The 17084-nt window shown below is 51.8% G+C and overlaps 8 protein-coding genes across 8 annotated transcripts; 4 read left to right on the top strand and 4 right to left on the bottom strand.

Annotated features, from left to right (window-relative positions):
* Positions 1–959: 959 nt before the first annotated feature.
* LRP88_14804 (uncharacterized protein) lies at positions 960–1286 on the top strand (the record flags this gene model as incomplete). The annotated part of the gene is made up of 1 exon (XM_083251139.1): positions 960–1286. One exon carries the CDS (start codon positions 960–962, stop codon positions 1284–1286), a length of 327 nt encoding a protein of 108 aa, XP_083093174.1.
* Positions 1287–1296: 10 nt separating this feature from the next.
* Positions 1297–2805, top strand: LRP88_14803 (uncharacterized protein; the record flags this gene model as incomplete). The annotated part of the gene is made up of 5 exons (XM_083251138.1): positions 1297–1337; positions 1386–1458; positions 1509–2276; positions 2329–2529; positions 2581–2805. 5 exons carry the CDS (start codon positions 1297–1299, stop codon positions 2803–2805), a joined length of 1308 nt encoding a protein of 435 aa, XP_083093173.1.
* A 303-nt stretch (positions 2806–3108) lies between these two features.
* On the bottom strand, positions 3109–4064 carry LRP88_14802 (uncharacterized protein; the record flags this gene model as incomplete). Its single annotated transcript, XM_083251137.1, has 3 exons — positions 3109–3193; positions 3246–3934; positions 4035–4064. 3 exons carry the CDS (start codon positions 4062–4064, stop codon positions 3109–3111), a joined length of 804 nt encoding a protein of 267 aa, XP_083093172.1.
* A 660-nt stretch (positions 4065–4724) lies between these two features.
* Positions 4725–6134, bottom strand: LRP88_14801 (uncharacterized protein; the record flags this gene model as incomplete). The annotated part of the gene is made up of 2 exons (XM_083251136.1): positions 4725–5999; positions 6084–6134. 2 exons carry the CDS (start codon positions 6132–6134, stop codon positions 4725–4727), a joined length of 1326 nt encoding a protein of 441 aa, XP_083093171.1.
* A 1230-nt stretch (positions 6135–7364) lies between these two features.
* On the top strand, positions 7365–8374 carry LRP88_14800 (beta-lactamase-like protein; the record flags this gene model as incomplete). The annotated part of the gene is made up of 2 exons (XM_083251135.1): positions 7365–7899; positions 7950–8374. 2 exons carry the CDS (start codon positions 7365–7367, stop codon positions 8372–8374), a joined length of 960 nt encoding a protein of 319 aa, XP_083093170.1.
* Positions 8375–8562: 188 nt separating this feature from the next.
* LRP88_14799 (uncharacterized protein) lies at positions 8563–11364 on the bottom strand (the record flags this gene model as incomplete). The annotated part of the gene is made up of 1 exon (XM_083251134.1): positions 8563–11364. One exon carries the CDS (start codon positions 11362–11364, stop codon positions 8563–8565), a length of 2802 nt encoding a protein of 933 aa, XP_083093169.1.
* Positions 11365–12372: 1008 nt separating this feature from the next.
* Positions 12373–13263, top strand: LRP88_14798 (NADP-dependent oxidoreductase domain-containing protein; the record flags this gene model as incomplete). The annotated part of the gene is made up of 2 exons (XM_083251133.1): positions 12373–12882; positions 12931–13263. 2 exons carry the CDS (start codon positions 12373–12375, stop codon positions 13261–13263), a joined length of 843 nt encoding a protein of 280 aa, XP_083093168.1.
* A 1278-nt stretch (positions 13264–14541) lies between these two features.
* On the bottom strand, positions 14542–16240 carry LRP88_14797 (uncharacterized protein; the record flags this gene model as incomplete). The annotated part of the gene is made up of 4 exons (XM_083251132.1): positions 14542–15864; positions 15915–15969; positions 16020–16162; positions 16214–16240. The coding sequence occupies 4 exons, from the start codon at positions 16238–16240 to the stop codon at positions 14542–14544; spliced, it is 1548 nt and encodes a 515-aa protein (XP_083093167.1).
* Positions 16241–17084: the final 844 nt, after the last annotated feature.

The raw sequence follows: 17084 nt of genomic DNA, 5'->3' as shown, positions 1-17084 counted from the left end.
GTAGTTCGATCGTGGTGGTCTGGACGGTCGAATGTTGCAAGAAAGAAACCTGGGAAAACGTCTGCATATCAAGACATTGACAAAGAAAAGACTTGATCGACCCATTCTTGTCATGCATGCTACCCATCAACTGCAACCCAAATCATACGAACCTCCCGTCGGGCCTACTATCCAGATCCGCACAAAAGACTGCCTGATTCCGCCAAACGGGGTCGCATTCGAACCGGGGGATGACCCTCCCTTTCTCTGGTGGAAAAAACAGGTACCTCGGTCCATGTCTCACCGAGTGTGCACCACCCCCCGCAAAGTGAGAACCTGGGGCCCCGAGCCCATAGCACTCGGTGGGCTATGCGCCGAAATGAGCGGAGAGCAGGTCCTTAGTCGAGCGGCTAAGGCACCTACTCCCCAGCCAAGGAATCATCCCCGAGTTGGGGGTTGGGGGTGTTGGTGTGGCGACCTCCTCGTTTTTTTCTGGGCGGAGAAGGAGAGATGAGAAAGAACGCCAACGGTTGACAAGCGCCGGACCGTTCATGCAGATGACATGGCGTTGTTAATTATCTCGAATGATGCTATTCAGATAAGCAAATCATTATCGCCACCGAATAATAATCCCCTCCCCGAGATGTTGACCCAAAACTATCTGATAACCTCTGTAGATACCCCAGAACTTCTCTCCTCACCGTCCCCGCCCCCAGACGAGTGTGACTCGGTCTAATCACCTTTCCCCCGTGGGGACACAAAAAAAAAGAGGGCTCGTGAACGAGTGGAGCCCCATCACACTTAATCTGCCACGGAATGTCACCCCATTCGAGGGAACAAGGGTTTCGCGACTCCATTGGAGAAACCCAACATGGACAGGCTCCGAGAGGGGGCATGTTCATAAAAGGTAAGTGACCGCTCCCCTCATTCTCTGTCTCTTCTCCCCAGCTCTCTTCACACCCTCCAAGTCTTCTTTCATCATGTCCAACGTTCCTGAGACCGAGGGCGTGCCCAAGGCCGCCTCCACGCACAAGGAGGACATTGAGCGCAAGGCCTCTCTTGCTGAGGATGTGTCCAAGGGTGATCAGACACAGTACCACAAGATCGACAAGGAGTTGGCAAAGTATGCTGGAGGCGAGGCCATTCACATCTCCCCTGAGGAGAGCACTCGTCTGCGCAAGATGATTGACAAGCGTGTGCTGCTGGTCATGATCATGACCTACTTCTTGCAGGCTATCGACAAGGGAACTTTGTCGTTTGCGTATGTTGTTGTGCCGAAGAATGAGTGGTTCGAAATTGACTGTTGATAGTTCCATCATGAACATGCCCGCGGATGTAGGAATGGCTCTGCCTGATGGGTAAGTAAACATGTCCAAATCTATACGTCAACTTCTAACAATCACCAGAAAGCCTGGCCCCCACTGGCCCTGGCTCACAACCTGTGTGTACATCGGTATCCTCTTTGTCGAATACCCCCAGGTAAGAATCTTAACCTCAACCGCATCCACACTCTCACTCACAACAACCAGAATTACATCATCGCTCGAGTCCCCGTAGCCAAGTATCTCTCCTTCAGCATCATCGCCTGGTCCATCGTCCTCGGCTGCCACGCCGCCACGAGCAGCATGGCCGGCCTCATCACGGTCCGCACCCTCCTCGGTATCTTCGAGTCCGCCTGCCAACCCGCCTTCGTCGTCCTCTCAGGAATGTGGTACCGCCGCGAAGAACAGGCCTCCCGCGTGACATACTGGTACATGATGAACGGCGCCCAGCAGATCGTCGGCGGTCTCCTGGCGTACTGCTTCACCCTCATCGGCTCTGGTCCTCTCAAGAACTGGCAGTGGCTTTTCCTGTCTTATGCCATTATTTCCCTCATCTTTGGTATTTTCGTCGGTTGGTGGATGCCTGATTCTCCTATGCGAGCTAAATGCTTCAGCGAGGAGGATAAGCGTCTGATGATTGAGCGTGTGCGAGATAACCAGACCGGTATCCAGAACAAGACCTTTAAGAAGGAGCAGGCCATCGAGGCCCTCAAGGATCCTCAGACCTGGTGTTATGCTGGTATTCAGTTCTGTACCACTTTCCCCACCAGTGGTCTCGGTGCCTTTGCCAACGTTATCATCAAGGGGGCGTTCAACTTTTCTACCCTTCAGACCCAGCTCCTTGCCATGGTTCTTGGTTTCTACATCATCATTGTTCTGCTTAGTTCCGTTTGGCTCGTCAAGAAGTTCAACCAGAACATTTACATCATGCTGGGCTTTGTCGTGCCTTCTTTCATTGGCACAATCCTGATTATGGTAAGTTACGCGCCCTTGAATAGCCTCACTTCGATACTAACCTGTGAAATAGACTGTTCCGAACAAGAACTTTAGTACCTCTGTTGGTCTCCTCATCTGCTACTACATTACCCTCTCTTTCTGGTCTGCCCAGACCCTGGGTCTGAGCATGATGTCCCGTAACGTCGCTGGCCAGACTAAGAAGACTTTTGTCATTGCCAACAACTTCATCTGGTGGAGTGCTGGCAACGCCGCTGGTAGCCAGGTCTTCCTCGTAAGTTGCTCTGAACACGGAATCGTTGAATATCTACTAACTAGCCAACAGGCCAGGGAAGCCCCCAAGTACCACACTGCTTTCGCCACCCACCTCGGCTGCTACGCCGCCCTCGTCATCATCCTCATCTACTTCCGCTGGCACCTCAGCCGTGAGAACAAGCGACGCGACGAGATGGCCGCCGCCGGTGTCCGTGAAGCTGCCGATGACCGCATGGTTCACGCCTTTGAGGATCTGACTGACAAGGAGAACCCCAACTTCCGTTATGTTCTGTAAACCAGCACCTTTGTGTGCTTTCGAATGGTCTGCTGGATATTTTTCCAGCTGTGGAGGAGTTACGAGTAATTCCATCATGACGGATAATGAATGACATTGGATACCTCTATGCGGATGCTAGATACCGTTAATAAAGCACTGCAATTGAACAACACCTCGGTGTTGTACATTCTTAAGACAACAAATCTTTTCAAAATGCTTGCCTCTTTTCATTCCTGGCACAAGATAACAGATACTGCCGTTGGTGAAAGCACACCCAATCTATCATTCAACACCTATAAGAGATAGGAACATAGCCCTTTCTCACAAGCTGCTCTCATCAACCCCTTTTAGTCCTCTATAAGCCTTCCGATGCATCTCTAGGAAGAAAAAGATGCAAATAGTGTGCCTAAAAAGTTAGCACTCCGCTCAACTCAAGCTTGGTTGAAGATACTCACGGCCCCTGGCGCAGAAAACTCGGAACCCATCCCTTGAATACCCACGCAGGACCATCACTCCGAGATATACTCTTCACCATCTCCCAAACTCCAACATCACCGGTCGAAGACATGACCCTTGTCTTGATTACGTCAATCGGACTCGTCACTGTCGCAGCCGTCAGCCCAGCAATAAACGACGCCGATAATTGTGTCGTTAGAGTGTCTCCCAGGGGCGTGTGTTCCATGAGCAGTCTCTTTGCCACGTCGTAGGTTGCTAGTTGACTCGCTGTTGTAAGAGCCGCGCGACTGCTGTTGGGAAGCCATCCTCGAAAGTAACTCGCAATCCCTTCTTCTCTAGCCATCCTCACAGCTCCGTCTATGGCGTGCTTGTAGTTCCGGCGCTGGTGGACTGGAAGCGCCACATCATTTTGCATGCGAACGTTAAGGACATCTGCAAAGTTGCCTGCAATACCCCCAACGAACCCAGACGATATGGCCATTGCGATGAGTGAGAGAAAGCTCGCGTCATTACCCACTCGCTGCTTCATCTCTTCGTAGATGCCGAAGCGAACAGTGGAGTATGTCATCTGCCGGAAAAGAGAGGCAGATATCCCGCTGTAGACACCAAGGGGCCCTTCTGTCTTGAGGATCTTGGTGAAAGTCGTGAACATACTCTTTGGCTCGCCGGGGCCTCGAGTTTGTAACCGGACCTATTACATCTTTAGCGTCAATCATCTGTGTATCAGTTGTTCATGGTTTTACCTTGACTAAAGAGGGTCAGCACCAAAAATAGACAAGAGGCATTGCAACATACCAAGATCCAGGGGGTGCGTCACACATGCAGCCATGCTAGTCGCACTCCCGCCAAACCAGAAGGGGTACCGGATAGGGCTGTTCTTCTTCCGCTCCATCTTCGGCGCCGAGACTTCAACTGCCGTCTCTCTTGACACTGCCGCACTACTCATCCTGTCGTAAGAATCAGGCAACTCGAATACCCCGAAAAGAGGCACGATAAACAGAACGGCCGCGATTGGGTCTCGGATCTTGGGTGAGATGTCAAAAGTCAGCAGTGACAAAAGATGGACCGATTAGACCTTGCCCTTGCGTCACAAGGTAACCCAAAGATTTGATGTCGTTCGACGCGTCAGTTATCGGCGAGATAGAATGGTGGTGACCGACGGGAGACAGGCATTATATCATCCCGGTGACCGTCCAAAAGCCCTTTTCTGTCCGCCGATTCCCGATGTTGGGGTCGGCGACCATATACGGGCAAGGTGAGTCAGATGGTTTCGGGGACCTTGTAGATATTGAGGCTGACTTTCGGTCATGAGGCGTTTGTGCAGTACGTGCAGAACGTGCTCACCGTTCCCCGAGCCAAGACATTTAAATACTCTTGATGAGGCTCTGCGAATCACGACCATCATGGCACACTACTTCATGTATTCCAACTCCGTGATATATTTCTATGCAGTAATGTACACGCTATCCCAGACTTTTTCTCTAGTTGATCCATCCCTTAGGTCCGCCCCATTGTCCCTTGACCATATACTTGAAATACACCCACGGGAAGAAGTCCTTCTTCAGGTAGTAGAAAGAGCGGCGGGGAACGGCCTGGTCGATGCCAAGCAGATCTCCAAACGTCTCCTTGGGAACACCTCCGTACTTGAACTCGGCCAGCATCAACTTGCCGTACTCTGTTGGCAGAGGGCAAGAGGTGTAGCCGTCGTACGCAGGCTCGGGCTCCTTGCCCTCCATGGCTCGCAGCAGGTTGCTGACCAGGACGGGAGCCTCAGAAGTGACGGCAGCAGCCGTCTTGGAGGTGGGTAGGCTAGAAGCATCACCAGCGGACCAGACGTTGGCGAACTTCTTGTGGCGGGTGGTGTTGTCGTCAACATCGACATAACCAGCCTCGTTAGCGAGAGCGCTGTTCTTGACAAAAGCATGAGGGCCCATCTTAGGGACAACGTGCAAAAAGTCAAACTGCTTGGTCACATTCTCCTGACCGTCGGGACGGGCAAAGATGGCCTTGTTGCCCTCAATAGCAACGAGATCGTGCTGGAACAGACCCTCAACACCTCGCTCCACGCGGAGCTTCTCAAGCGCAGCGCTGTACTTGGGAACACCGAACATGGTGGGGAGGCCGGTAGCGAAGCTGATCTTGATAGGCGACTTGGAGACGTCCTCGGGGTTGTACAGATCCGTCTGCTTCCAGTGGTCCAGAGCGAGCCACATGGCCTTTTGAGGAGCACCAGCGCACTTGATGACGCCAGCAGGCTGGGTGAAGATGGCGTTGCCCTTCTGCAGACGCTGAATGGCGGGGAAAACCTTGTCGCAAGTTTCATAACCGTAGATGGAGGTGACGGGAGAATCTCGGGCAGCAAGGGCCTCAGGCAGACCCTTGATGCTGTCATAGTTGATCTTGATGCCGGGGGCCACGACAAGGTGATCATAGCTGATCTTCTTGCCGTTGGCGAGCTTGACAGAGTTCTCCTCGGGGGCGAGACCCTCAACGCTGACGTTGTAGAACTTGAACTTGGGGTCGACAAGCTCATTGAGCGAGCTCTTCAGCTCCTCCTTGTTCTTGAGACCGGCGCCGACCAGGGTCCATCCAGGCTGGTAGTGATGCCATTGGGCGGGATCAACAACGGCAATGTCGTCCTGGGCAAACTTGCCGGTCCGGAGAAGCTGATGGCTGATGGAGATACCAGCAGAACCAGCACCAATAACCACAACCTTGTGGTCCCTACTCGCGGGAGCGACTGGCGCAGCAGCGGCCTTAGCCTTGGGAGCAGCGGCTTTGGGAGCGGGAGCGTCAGTCGAGGCGGCAGTAGCGAAACCCCGGCGGGCATCAGCAAGGACGAAAGATCGCCCAGCAGTACGGGCTGCCAATGTCACGCGACTCCGGAGCATCGTGGGCTGTCTGTGAGTTGAGAATGAGGTTGTTGGTGATCAAAGAAAATCGACAAGAAGAGGCAGCTAAAAAGTGTCGAGTGGAGCCGGGATTATCAATTCAAGGTACGTACCCACCCGAGGTGCCCGGCTAGCCGTTTCGGGGAGTTGTCGGGCCGGATTATCAAAAGCGCGGCAGCGGTTGGTCGCCGATTGCGGGCTAGTTGTTGCGGGAAAAACTTCAGCGATGGCGTGATGCCAGGGGTCGTTCGCCGATGGTCCGGTCTTGATGATTCTGGCCTCTTGAGCGGCGTCTTCCGCTGGAGCGAGAGGGAGTCATTGGCTCGTGAGGGTGAATGAGTCGTTGCTGTGTTGATTGGGCTTGGACCCTGAGACGAGATCCGTGGAGAGAACTCACCGAGGGGCGCTCACCGAGAGGCTGTCGGTGACTGTGCAGGGTCTGTTCTCGGGACGCTCAACCGCTGACGGATCGTAATCTTATTGGCCGAATGTAATCTACAGCCATTTGACAGCTTGCGGCGACCAATGCATGCAATTATCACGGCCATGACAGATACCCTCCTCGTCTTCCTCTCCCCACAAAGGAACACACACACGGTTGACCGATTGCAAAGCAAGATAATGAATCGTTTCACAATTAAGCCATCACGCCACTGCATTCAGCGGTCCTTCAGCTGAGCATCAATCTCTTCAAAGCCCGACAACTACCCTGCAATGTCGAACGCGGAAAAGGCCGGAATGCCAAAAAGCCCGTATTACCAAGATCAATGCAGTCTCAGACACTCTTTAAAATCGTAAGAGGTTTAAAACCCCCTACCCATCGCAATGACGTATGTGTCCAATCACGGGCACCATAGGTCGGCTATCCCTCTCTCGGGTGGTCGGCGAGCTGATGACAGGTCCCCGACGACCCGAGCCGCCAACAGCCGCAAAACATCATCGTCAATCAATCGCCACCTGAACTTGATTGCAAATAAACATTCTTGATCGCCCTTCAATTGTTAATCAATCAACGACCATCGCGACATTAAAGACACCATGAAGTCCTTCCGACCTTTGACTCCACTCACAGCTCCAAGAGCATCCATTCTGAACGGTTCAGTCAGACACATTCGCCCTTTTCATCAACAAGTGGCAAAGACGGCAATTGCTTCTCGGCCATTGACAACATCAATAACAATCACGCGCCAAATACCCTACAGAAGACCAATAATGGCTACCCAAGCGACCATGTCCCGGACTGCCACTCAAGGTCATGCGTCCTACACGACTCAGGCTAGTGCCGTCGGTGAACCAACAGTCCATGACCTGTTTGAAACCGTCACAGGGACATGGCAGTACGTGGTCGCTGACCCATCTACCCTCACCGCCGTCATTATCGATCCAGTGTTGGACTATGACCCCGTCACTCAGGCCATCACCACCAAAACCGCCGACTTGATTTTATCCCTGGTCAAGGACAAGGGCTACAAGGTTGAGAGGATCCTCGAGACACATGCCCATGCCGACCACATCACTGCAGCTGCGTACGTTCAGAAGCGCCTCACCCAATCGCAAGGGCACAAGCCTCTCATTGGTATTGGGAAGCGCATCGATCAGGTGCAGGCGAGGTTCGGCAAGGGATATGGAGTCCTAGCCAAGGAGTATGAGTGTGTCTTTGACAAGTTCTTTGATGATGACGAAACGTTTGATATTGGCAACTTGAAGGCGATGGCTATTCACTTGCCTGGCCACACCCCCGACCACTTGGGCTACAAGATTGGAGGTGAGTACCGATGCAGTTAGCTTGGCATGCACCGACTAACAAACAACTAGACAACGTCTTCTGTGGTGATTCGATCTTTCACGCAGACATTGGCACAGCCCGCTGCGACTTCCCCGGCGGCAGTGCAAGTGACCTGTATGAGTCAGGAAGAAAACTCCTCTCCATGCCCAGCCACGTCAAGATCTGGACAGGCCACGACTACCCCCCAGAAGAGAGAGGCGCTCCCGTGCCGTTCATGACAGTTCAACAGCACAGAGAGCAAAACAAGCACGTCAAGGACGGCATCACCTCAGACGAGTTTGTCGCTCTGCGGAATGAGCGAGATGCGAGCCTGGCCGCTCCAAGACTGCTTCACCAGTCGCTGCAGATGAATATTCGGGGTGGAAAACTCCCTGCCCCGAATGAGTCGGGACATCGTTTGCTTCATCTTCCACTCAAGATGAAGGTTGAGCCTTGGGATGATGGAACTGCTTGAGGGTATGTATGGGTGGAGTTTCTTGAGTTTGTTAGGGCTGTGATCTGTCATGTGTTGGGATGTGTTGCGGCATTGATATCAAATTGTTTTCAAGGGAAATACTAGTCCAAAACCTCGCATTTATAGCAATGAAATACCAGAGCAATAGTTTTCATCAACCTCATCTTTTCTCGTGACATCTAAGTCGACTACCTCTCGGGCTTGATCGCCTCGCACACCCACTTCCACGTCTTCAGAACTCGCTCACGGTTCAATGGCTTCACCTCGCGCATTGCCGCGGAGACTTGCTGGGTGCGAGACAGGTCAAATACAGGACTTCGCGGGGGTCCCCCTACCTTGCACTCATGACCCTCATCTCGGCAATAGTTCTGCTTCCACAGCCCTAATAGAACTTGAGATGGATGATTGCCCTCCTTTCCCTTCAGCGCTTCTTCCAACCGGCTCATCCACTCTCGGGGAGGCACGATCTGAAAGCTAAGTTCTTTTTCACCGTCTGATATCCATTTCAGCAACTGACTCCAAGAGGGGCTGGCGTGTGGGTTCAGAACGTGATAGACCCGGGTTTCCGTGGCCGACAGTGATTCGCCGTTCTCTGGCTTCGTAACATGACTGGAAAAGGCAATATCCATCACTGACTGAGCAGCCTCTTCCACAGGTAGCCAATTGAGCCTCTCATGTGAAATGTCGGGCAAGCACCCAGCTACTCGTGCAGTTGACAGCAAGAGAGGATACGCTTCGCTTGCGTTCCAAATACCAACATCATTGCTGCACAGCTGACCGATACGAACAACCGTGGCGAGATCGTCTCCGTCACTTGTGAGTTGTTTATTTGCAGACTCGCAAACCTGTTCAGCAACCCACTTTGAACGAGAGTAACCCATCGGCGAGGCTTGAGAGGGGTCTTGAGAGATCTTCTCCGGGATAGGAGTAGAAGTCGAACTGCTGACAGCCGCTGTTGAACTGACGAATATCAACCGTGCCTGAGCTACCGCTGCTAGCTTGAGCAAGTTCTGCGTTGCGGCAATCTGATCTTCGAATGAGTTGAGCTGGAGATTGAAGTTGACTGCCCAAGCTGAGTGGATGACAATGGCAGTTTCATCCATGATGCGTTCTCTTTGTTCTTCTGACAGCCCAAGATCCCCACCCGCTAGATCGCACGGGAGGCAAACAATCTTGTCGTCAGGTGTCTCCGACTCTTCGAAGTTCTCCAAGCCAGGCATGCCGCGGTCGGTAAGGGCCTTGGAGACCCTTTCATGGGCAGACTGTGGGGATTCAGCCCTGAGAAGGCAGTAGACTTTGTTGGCTCGGGCATCTCCCCGAAGGAGATGGAGGATATGAGCTCCCAGAAAGCCAGTGGCCCCTGTAAGGACGACAGCATTGCCTTGCCATATGCGAGGCTGTGTCTCGATATCTCCAAAATCACTGTACTTTTCAGCAAGCTGATGCATGGACTGTAGTTGCGCTTCTTCTCCGTTTCGCTCCTCGATGTTGTGCCCTCCCCGAACACGTCTCAAGTACTCTACCAGTGCGGTGATGGTACCTTGGTCGTAAATGATGTTCATGGGCAGGGCCATACCCGGAGACAGACAATTCGACTCGATGAGTTTTCGTATCTGGATGCAAGCGATAGAGTCGACGCCTTGACGATAGAGATCTTGATCAGGATTAGGCTTGCGACCCAGAACCCGCAAAAAGCAATCCGAAACTGTTTCCGCTAGCTGTTCGTCTACGACCTGGCTGAAAGCTGATCGACTCGAGCTGAGTTTGTAAGATAACTCAATCTCCTTGGCATATCTCTCCTCAGCTTGGCGTCGGAGGATCGTGCCTTTGCTGCTTTTTTCAAGAGGATGTTCTCCGTCGCGAACGGGAACGACCAACAGCATGGGTTTGGTGATACGGGCGTGACTTTGGCTGGCGTTGTTCATCTGCTCGATATGTGGCCAGATAGAGTCAATGATTTTCTTCTGAGAAACCTTGCTCGAAACAGGAAACAAGAGAGCACCGGCGTAGTCTCTTCCGCTCCCGAATATGAGCACGTCTTTTAACATGTTCGTCGAGGTTAAGATGCTACCTTCCATAGGCGAGGGATCAAACTTTTTGCCATTTGCAAGCGTGATCTGAGCATCAGCCCTGCTGTGGTACCGCCATGCATTTGGTTTGGAAGGATGGGGCTCGAAAAGATCTGAGGTAGCGTATGAGCCATCGCCGTGGTTTGTCTTGACTTTGAACGGCCAACCGGGCTTCACCACGAGTTCTGAGAGCCCGTTTTCTCGAGGTTCAAATTCCAACAGTTGAGAGTCGTCGATGGCACTGAGGAACTGCCACTCTTTGTCCTTGGCGTAGTCTCGATGCGAGCACATGAGGAACCCACACTCGGCGCTTCCCATTCGTGACAGGAGATTCACCCCTGCATCAACGAGTTTGTCGCCCACGGCGGGAGGTAGAGCGGCACCTCCAACACCAACCAGATCCATCGATTTCAGGACCTGAATCCCTTGGGCTTCCTCGGCAAGCATCTGAAGAACGTATGGGACTGACGAAAAGTATTTGACGGAAGCGGCGTCTTTGTTGCGAGCAAAGTTGGTGGCTTTCAAGATATTGGCTCCCGTGATAGGAGCTTGTCCTTCGGGAAAAAACCAAATCATTGCCCCGCTCGTCCAGGCTCTCATACAATCAGCCAAGCCTCCGTGATAGAGTGGTGTGGTTGAGAAAGTGGCAGGCTGGTTCTCGCCTGGGAAGGTCGGCAGCGCCCCAACGACGCCGAATTGACTTTGAGGGATCGGCTTTGGAAGGCCGGATGAAGTGCCTGAAGTATGGAATATGTAGGCAATGTCGGGCGCCTTGGTGGTTCCAGGCAACTCAAAGCCTGTAGGTCTCCCGGACCGTCGCTGAGGTTCCTTTGAAAGCCCAGATCCGAGAAGTTCTTGGCATGATAAGGTCCTCAAGAAGTCGATGCCAGGGACTGTGGAAGCTCTATCTCGATGCGCCATGTCTGCGAATATCTTGATGACGCCCAAAGTCTCGCAGAGATGTTGGATTCCTTGGGGTTCCAGTTGTGGCCTACCAAGGGTCGTTAGATATACTGTTGACAGTATCCGCGTGAATTAACCTACGCTAGTAGCAAAACCGAATATCCAGAGCGGGCAAGACCCAACCAAGTGAATACAAAGTCAAAACTGCTGGTGCAGAGTAATCCGACTGTTGAACCGACATCTCTGGATGAGGTTGCCCAGCGGGATAATGCTTGTTCAGCACATTTTGACAGTTCACAAAGGTCGTGGAATGAGATGACACGGGGAAATACTGCTGAGATTAGTGAGTGCACCAAAAGAATTGCTGTTGAACTCACCGTTACGAGTAGACTCTTCATCGTCGAGTGATGCGAACCCAAGAGCTGGAGATTGGGGCCTAATCCTCGCTTGCGTGTCGATCAAGTCAATCACCGTCTTATAAGACGGCACTGGATTACCGGCTTGTTGTTTCAGCTTCAAAGCCTCCCCAAGTGTGCAGGTGAAGTAGTTGGGTTCTATGTCAGCCATAATGACCGTGATTGTAAAGATCTAATATTCAGAGATGGATAGGAAACAATAATCTGTCTAGAGACCTTTGAGCCGAAGACCTTTCTCCGGAAAGTAACTAGTGGGTGAACTATATTGTCTAGGAATGATATGATATCATTGACTCCGCCATCGCGTATGCATGGAGGGAGGACGATGGGAAGAGAGAGTTGAACCGTCATTGACTCGGCTCATTGACTCGGCTCCCTCGATTCTTACTGGAGCTTCACGACGCGCCTCGCGCTCGTCATTAGTTAATTAGTAACACTGCATGGAAAACAACCAGCCAAGTCTCAGCTCATGTAACACGATAATTACCCCTCTTTGATATCGGAGATAACAGCCAACATTTGGAAAATAACTCACACTGCCACTGCCACTGCAGAGCGCTGACGCTCACAACTTACTCCTTCAAACTTTGTGACACAACTGAGTAACAAAATGGCCAAACGATCGATTTCCGACACTCTCTCGCTGAATAACTCGCTCAAGATTCCACAGCTTGGGTTCGGTGTCTACAGATCCCCAACCGATGTGTGCATCCAATCATGCCTGACGGCATTGGAATGTGGCTATCGCCACATCGACACGGCACAGTACTACGGTAACGAGAAGGAGGTTGGCCTAGCTGTCAAGAAGTCAGGTCTTGACCGCAAAGAAATTTATCTCACTACCAAGATCCTGAGTCCCGGCGGCTCTGTTGAGAAGAGCTACGCGCAGTGCGCGGAGAGCGTCAAGTTGCTCGATCCAGACACTGGCTACGTGGACTTGTTTCTGGTTCACAGCCCCAATGGTGGTGCAGCTGCGAGAAAGGAGATGTGGCAAGCTCTTGAGAGGCTTTACAAAGAGGGAAAGGCCAAGAGTATTGGTGTGAGCAATTTTGGCATCAAACACATCGAGGAGCTCAAGGAATATGCTGAAGTGTGGCCGCCTCATGCGAACCAGATCGAGGTGAGTGTTCTTATTTAGAAGAGATGGCTGTGCTAACCTTTCACCCAGCTACACCCTTGGATGCAGCAGAAAGAGATTGTCGAATACTGCGAAAAGAACGGCATCGTCGTAGAGGCATACTGCCCTCTCGTGCGAAACACCAAGGCCGATGACAAGACCCTCGTGGGCATTGCCGAGAAGCACGGCGTCACTCCAAGCCAGGTTCTAATTCGGTTCTGTCTTGAGAAGAAGTGGATTCCTTTGCCTAAGAGCGACAATCCTGGACGTATCAAGGCGAATGTGGACGTGTTTGGGTTTGATCTTGATGATGAGGATATGAGTGCTCTGAATGGGCTTGATCAGGGACGCGCAGGTGCTATTGTTCAGCCTGTGGATAACTAGATTTGTAGTTGGTCCTGAGACTTGGCAATAAAGAAGTTAGGATGTCAAACGTTGTTGCAGTCCCTATAGATGAAATGGGCTTCAATACGGATAAGTCAACCATGCAGCCAACCTTGCCTTGACAAGCGCCGAAATGGTGACCACTCGGCAGTCTTCCGTAACAAGATGGAGGGGCATTATCCGTCTGCAGCTGAGAGAACTGACGAGCAAAACCCTCGCAAGATCCTTACTGGTGCGTTTTTAAGTCTTCCCGGGCTATCGCTCCGTATGTGTATGAATGACAAGTCAAAAGTCAGTCGTTTTTCCGTGTTGACGTATTTCATGAGTTATCAGCTTATCCGAAGCCGACATCCGAAGTGGCCTCAAAAATTCCAGCAATAGCGTCATCTCGTCATCTCGGATGCACCGGCCGATATGCCCAATGCGGAAACTCGCATGCTACCCAGGCCCTTTTGGTAGAAGACATCTAGATCTATCATTGTGTCAACGTAACTACTTGCTCGTTATGTTCATGACGGTATCTGAATCTGTATCTATACAGATGTGTGATGCAGAATCGCATCATGAATGCCACCTCGAGCGGAGCCGCTTTCAGTTTGGATCAAAATGATGCTCCGTTGACAAGAATGGAAGTCGAGTACTGGACTCTCTATACGCGGGTTGCTTGTCCCTGGAGATATAAAAGCAAGGTGGGCGTGAAGAAAGGCTATAGAAGAACAACAACATACAATCTCCTAAACACCCTTGTCCAACTATCATTCACGCTCATCTCTCAACATCATGAAGTTCTTCGCCATCATTGCCCTTGGACTTGCCGCCGTTGTCACGGCAGCTCCCGCCCCTCAGCTCGACTGCACTCGCGATGGCTTCTTCTGTGAGCCTTGCGTCAACGGAAAGCAGCAGTGTGTTGCCTGCGCCGATGGGACTGGTCTTGGATTGGTTCGAGACTGTTAAATGTGAGATCTCCTTCGACTATTTGCAATCTATGCATACTAATTGAAGAAGGCCAAATAATGGGAAAGAGAAATTTCCTGAGAGAAGGCCTTGAGGGCTTGGAAGATCTAAGGCTGCACCGTCGTCAACTACTCAAGACCGGAGGGACCTTGGTGAAACCTCAGGATAGAACGTTTGAAAAGTGGATAGTGAAGAACGAGAACGATGTGGAAAACGAACACATGCATTTGGACAAGGCTGCTTGGTTCGCTAGATAGATGCCCTGGAGCGAGAAGCAGGATATAGACTCAGTGCTGTACCAACCATGTTGACGTCGCCCGCACTTCAATGCTCCAGACCATACGCGTCCACTGATGTCTCCTTGAACTTCCTCGCATTGACCCGCTTCTCAAACAGAATATCAAGTTCCTCGTACGTCCGCCCCTTTGTCTCGGGAAGCCGAAAGTATGACCATATGGCAGTAACGGCCGAAGTTCCCGCCCAAAAGAAACCCGCCTTGCCCTTCCAGTTCCACTCGATGGGATTCAACATATAGGGATTGAGAACGTTGGCCACAATCTGGGCCATGGCGTACGTGTTCCTTGCAATAACCACAGTCTGGGGTCGCAAGCGCACCGCGGATGTCTCAGAGATGATGGCGTAGCAGATGGGGCCGACCGTCATGGAGTAGGCGAGCTTCCAGACCAACACGAACGAGACTTGAGCCCATTGGGCGCCTGAGGTAGACGATGCGGCTGAGCATATGCCCACAATAATGAGACAGCAGCTTGTGAGGGTGATGCCGAGTGTATATAACACTCGTCGGCCAAAGTAAGAGAGCCAGATCCAAGAGACACAAGTTCCAAGGAAAGCCATTGCTGTGCTGCCAATGGCAATCTTGAATGCGTTTTCGGTGCTAATACCGGCCTGAATGAAAAAGTAGGTTGGCGTATACGCAAACACAGCACCTGAGAGTTGCTGACCGGCAAAGACAATCATGCAAATCTCTGTTCTTCGCAGATTCGCGCCTCGGAAGCAGTCGAGATAGCTCGAATCAGATTGAATATCGGACTCGAGCTGAATCGTATGGCGCATCTGAGATACAGTAGCTCGGCAGTCAAGACGAGATCGATTAGAGAGCCGCATCAGAGACATCTCGGCATCTTCGTACCGGCCTCGCTTAGTGAGCCACCAAGGAGACTCAGGAGCTAACGTGACAGCAATGATAATGGGAAGAGGCCACATCCACTGAATGGCAATGGGGACGCGCCACGACCACTCTGATGTATACGCAAGCATGCCCTTGAGGACACCAGCTGAAAGGAACTGGCCCATGGCCCAGCAGAGGTTGACGTAGACGGTCAAATGACCTCGCAGAGCAAGGGGAGCTACCTCGGAGGCATAGGCTGGCCCACTGGTCGCGTAGACACCCCAAGTAAGGCCGCAAAGCATTTGGCCGACGAGGAGCATTTCAATCCGGACGGCGAAGAAGGAGATGAAAATGAAACCTGTCATCAGAGCAAGTGAGATCTGAAGGACCCTCTTGTAGCCGTAGCGAGCTGACGCCCACCCGTTGATGAAGCCTCCGATTACCACACAAGAGTTAGTACCATTTTGCAGACCGGCTTGCCAAGCTCCGGTGAGTTGCCAAGTATCTTGCTCTGGATACTGTATCATCTGTCAGTTGAAGAAAGATGTTGCAGTAGAATCTTGCTTACATATGATCCAAACTTGCGCTGAAAGGTTGGGTAACCAAAGAAATTTGACATAAGACTAAACAACGCAAGGTTAGCATAGTTCCAGCTACTGTAGAGTACACAAACCTCTGGTCATATCCCTCCATGACAATAGTCAGCGAGATCACGGCAGACCACAAGACTGCTTTCCAGTTCTCACGCAGAGCCTGCCGCAGGGTGGTGGAATGCTCCGCAGCTGACGCAGCCTGAGCCTCCTCCAGTGAGTGCAGCTGGGCCTTGGGGTTGTCATCGTCATGATGCTCGAGCTGGTGGTCGACAGCATCATCTTTACTAGTGGTTGGATTCATGACTGAAATAAAGATTCCAGTAGTCCGGCTGATGGATGATATCTGCTTGTGTTACTGATCGGGATCTGGGCCATGTACTTATATTGGTGCCCGGACATACACGATACCCTCGGCTCTTGCAACCTGCGTCTGACGACCTTCAATCCCCAACATTTGCTGGAATTTAGCTAGTCTGATTAAGTTTAAGGGTGCCGATCCGGGGTTAAGGTCGACCCCGGTCGTTCGAGAGAGCCGAGGCGGAGTCTCCGCCTCAGAGGTGTGTATGCCAAGGCCATACCGGATAATCTTCCGATGGAACACCAGGGAGGCTATTTCTGAAAGCCGCTTCAGCTTGACCAAGGCCTGACAGTTGAGTACGTCAACCGTACGTAATAGACAAAACACTAGGAAGCATCTGGACAAGGCCCTCCTTGCGTTCAGTTCCCGATATGCCATTCCCATAGCTACGGAGTCACATTTGTGTTTGACTAGGACTTAGACTATTGTATTAAGGCTAAATGACTCCGTTAAAGACTAAAAGTAAGCGAGCCTCCTCTCGTAACCCCCACGCAACTTGACCGTCAATTCGCGGTATGCAAAATAGCCAACCCCTTACAAGGGGCGGTCGGCCGAAGCTGCAGCAAGCCTCGTTAACGTTTTTGATGACGAAGAAACGCCAAAAACATGATTCAGCATGCTCGGACTCCGAGAAACGGACCCTAACCCCAACTTACAATTATCCATCGCTTGTCTTCTCTCGACCGGTCGTCTTGGCTGGTAGCATTGTGTATCAATCGTATCACTTCCCCCGCATAACCCCTCTTCTATCCCATCCGAGTCGTGGTCAGCTGATAACATAAGCTGG

Source organism: Fusarium phalaenopsidis (genome assembly GCF_050370095.1).
Source record: "Fusarium phalaenopsidis strain FUZ10S chromosome Unknown contig_32376, whole genome shotgun sequence".
Lineage (NCBI taxonomy): Eukaryota > Fungi > Ascomycota > Sordariomycetes > Hypocreales > Nectriaceae > Fusarium > Fusarium phalaenopsidis.
This window is presented reverse-complemented; position numbering and strand designations above follow the sequence as displayed.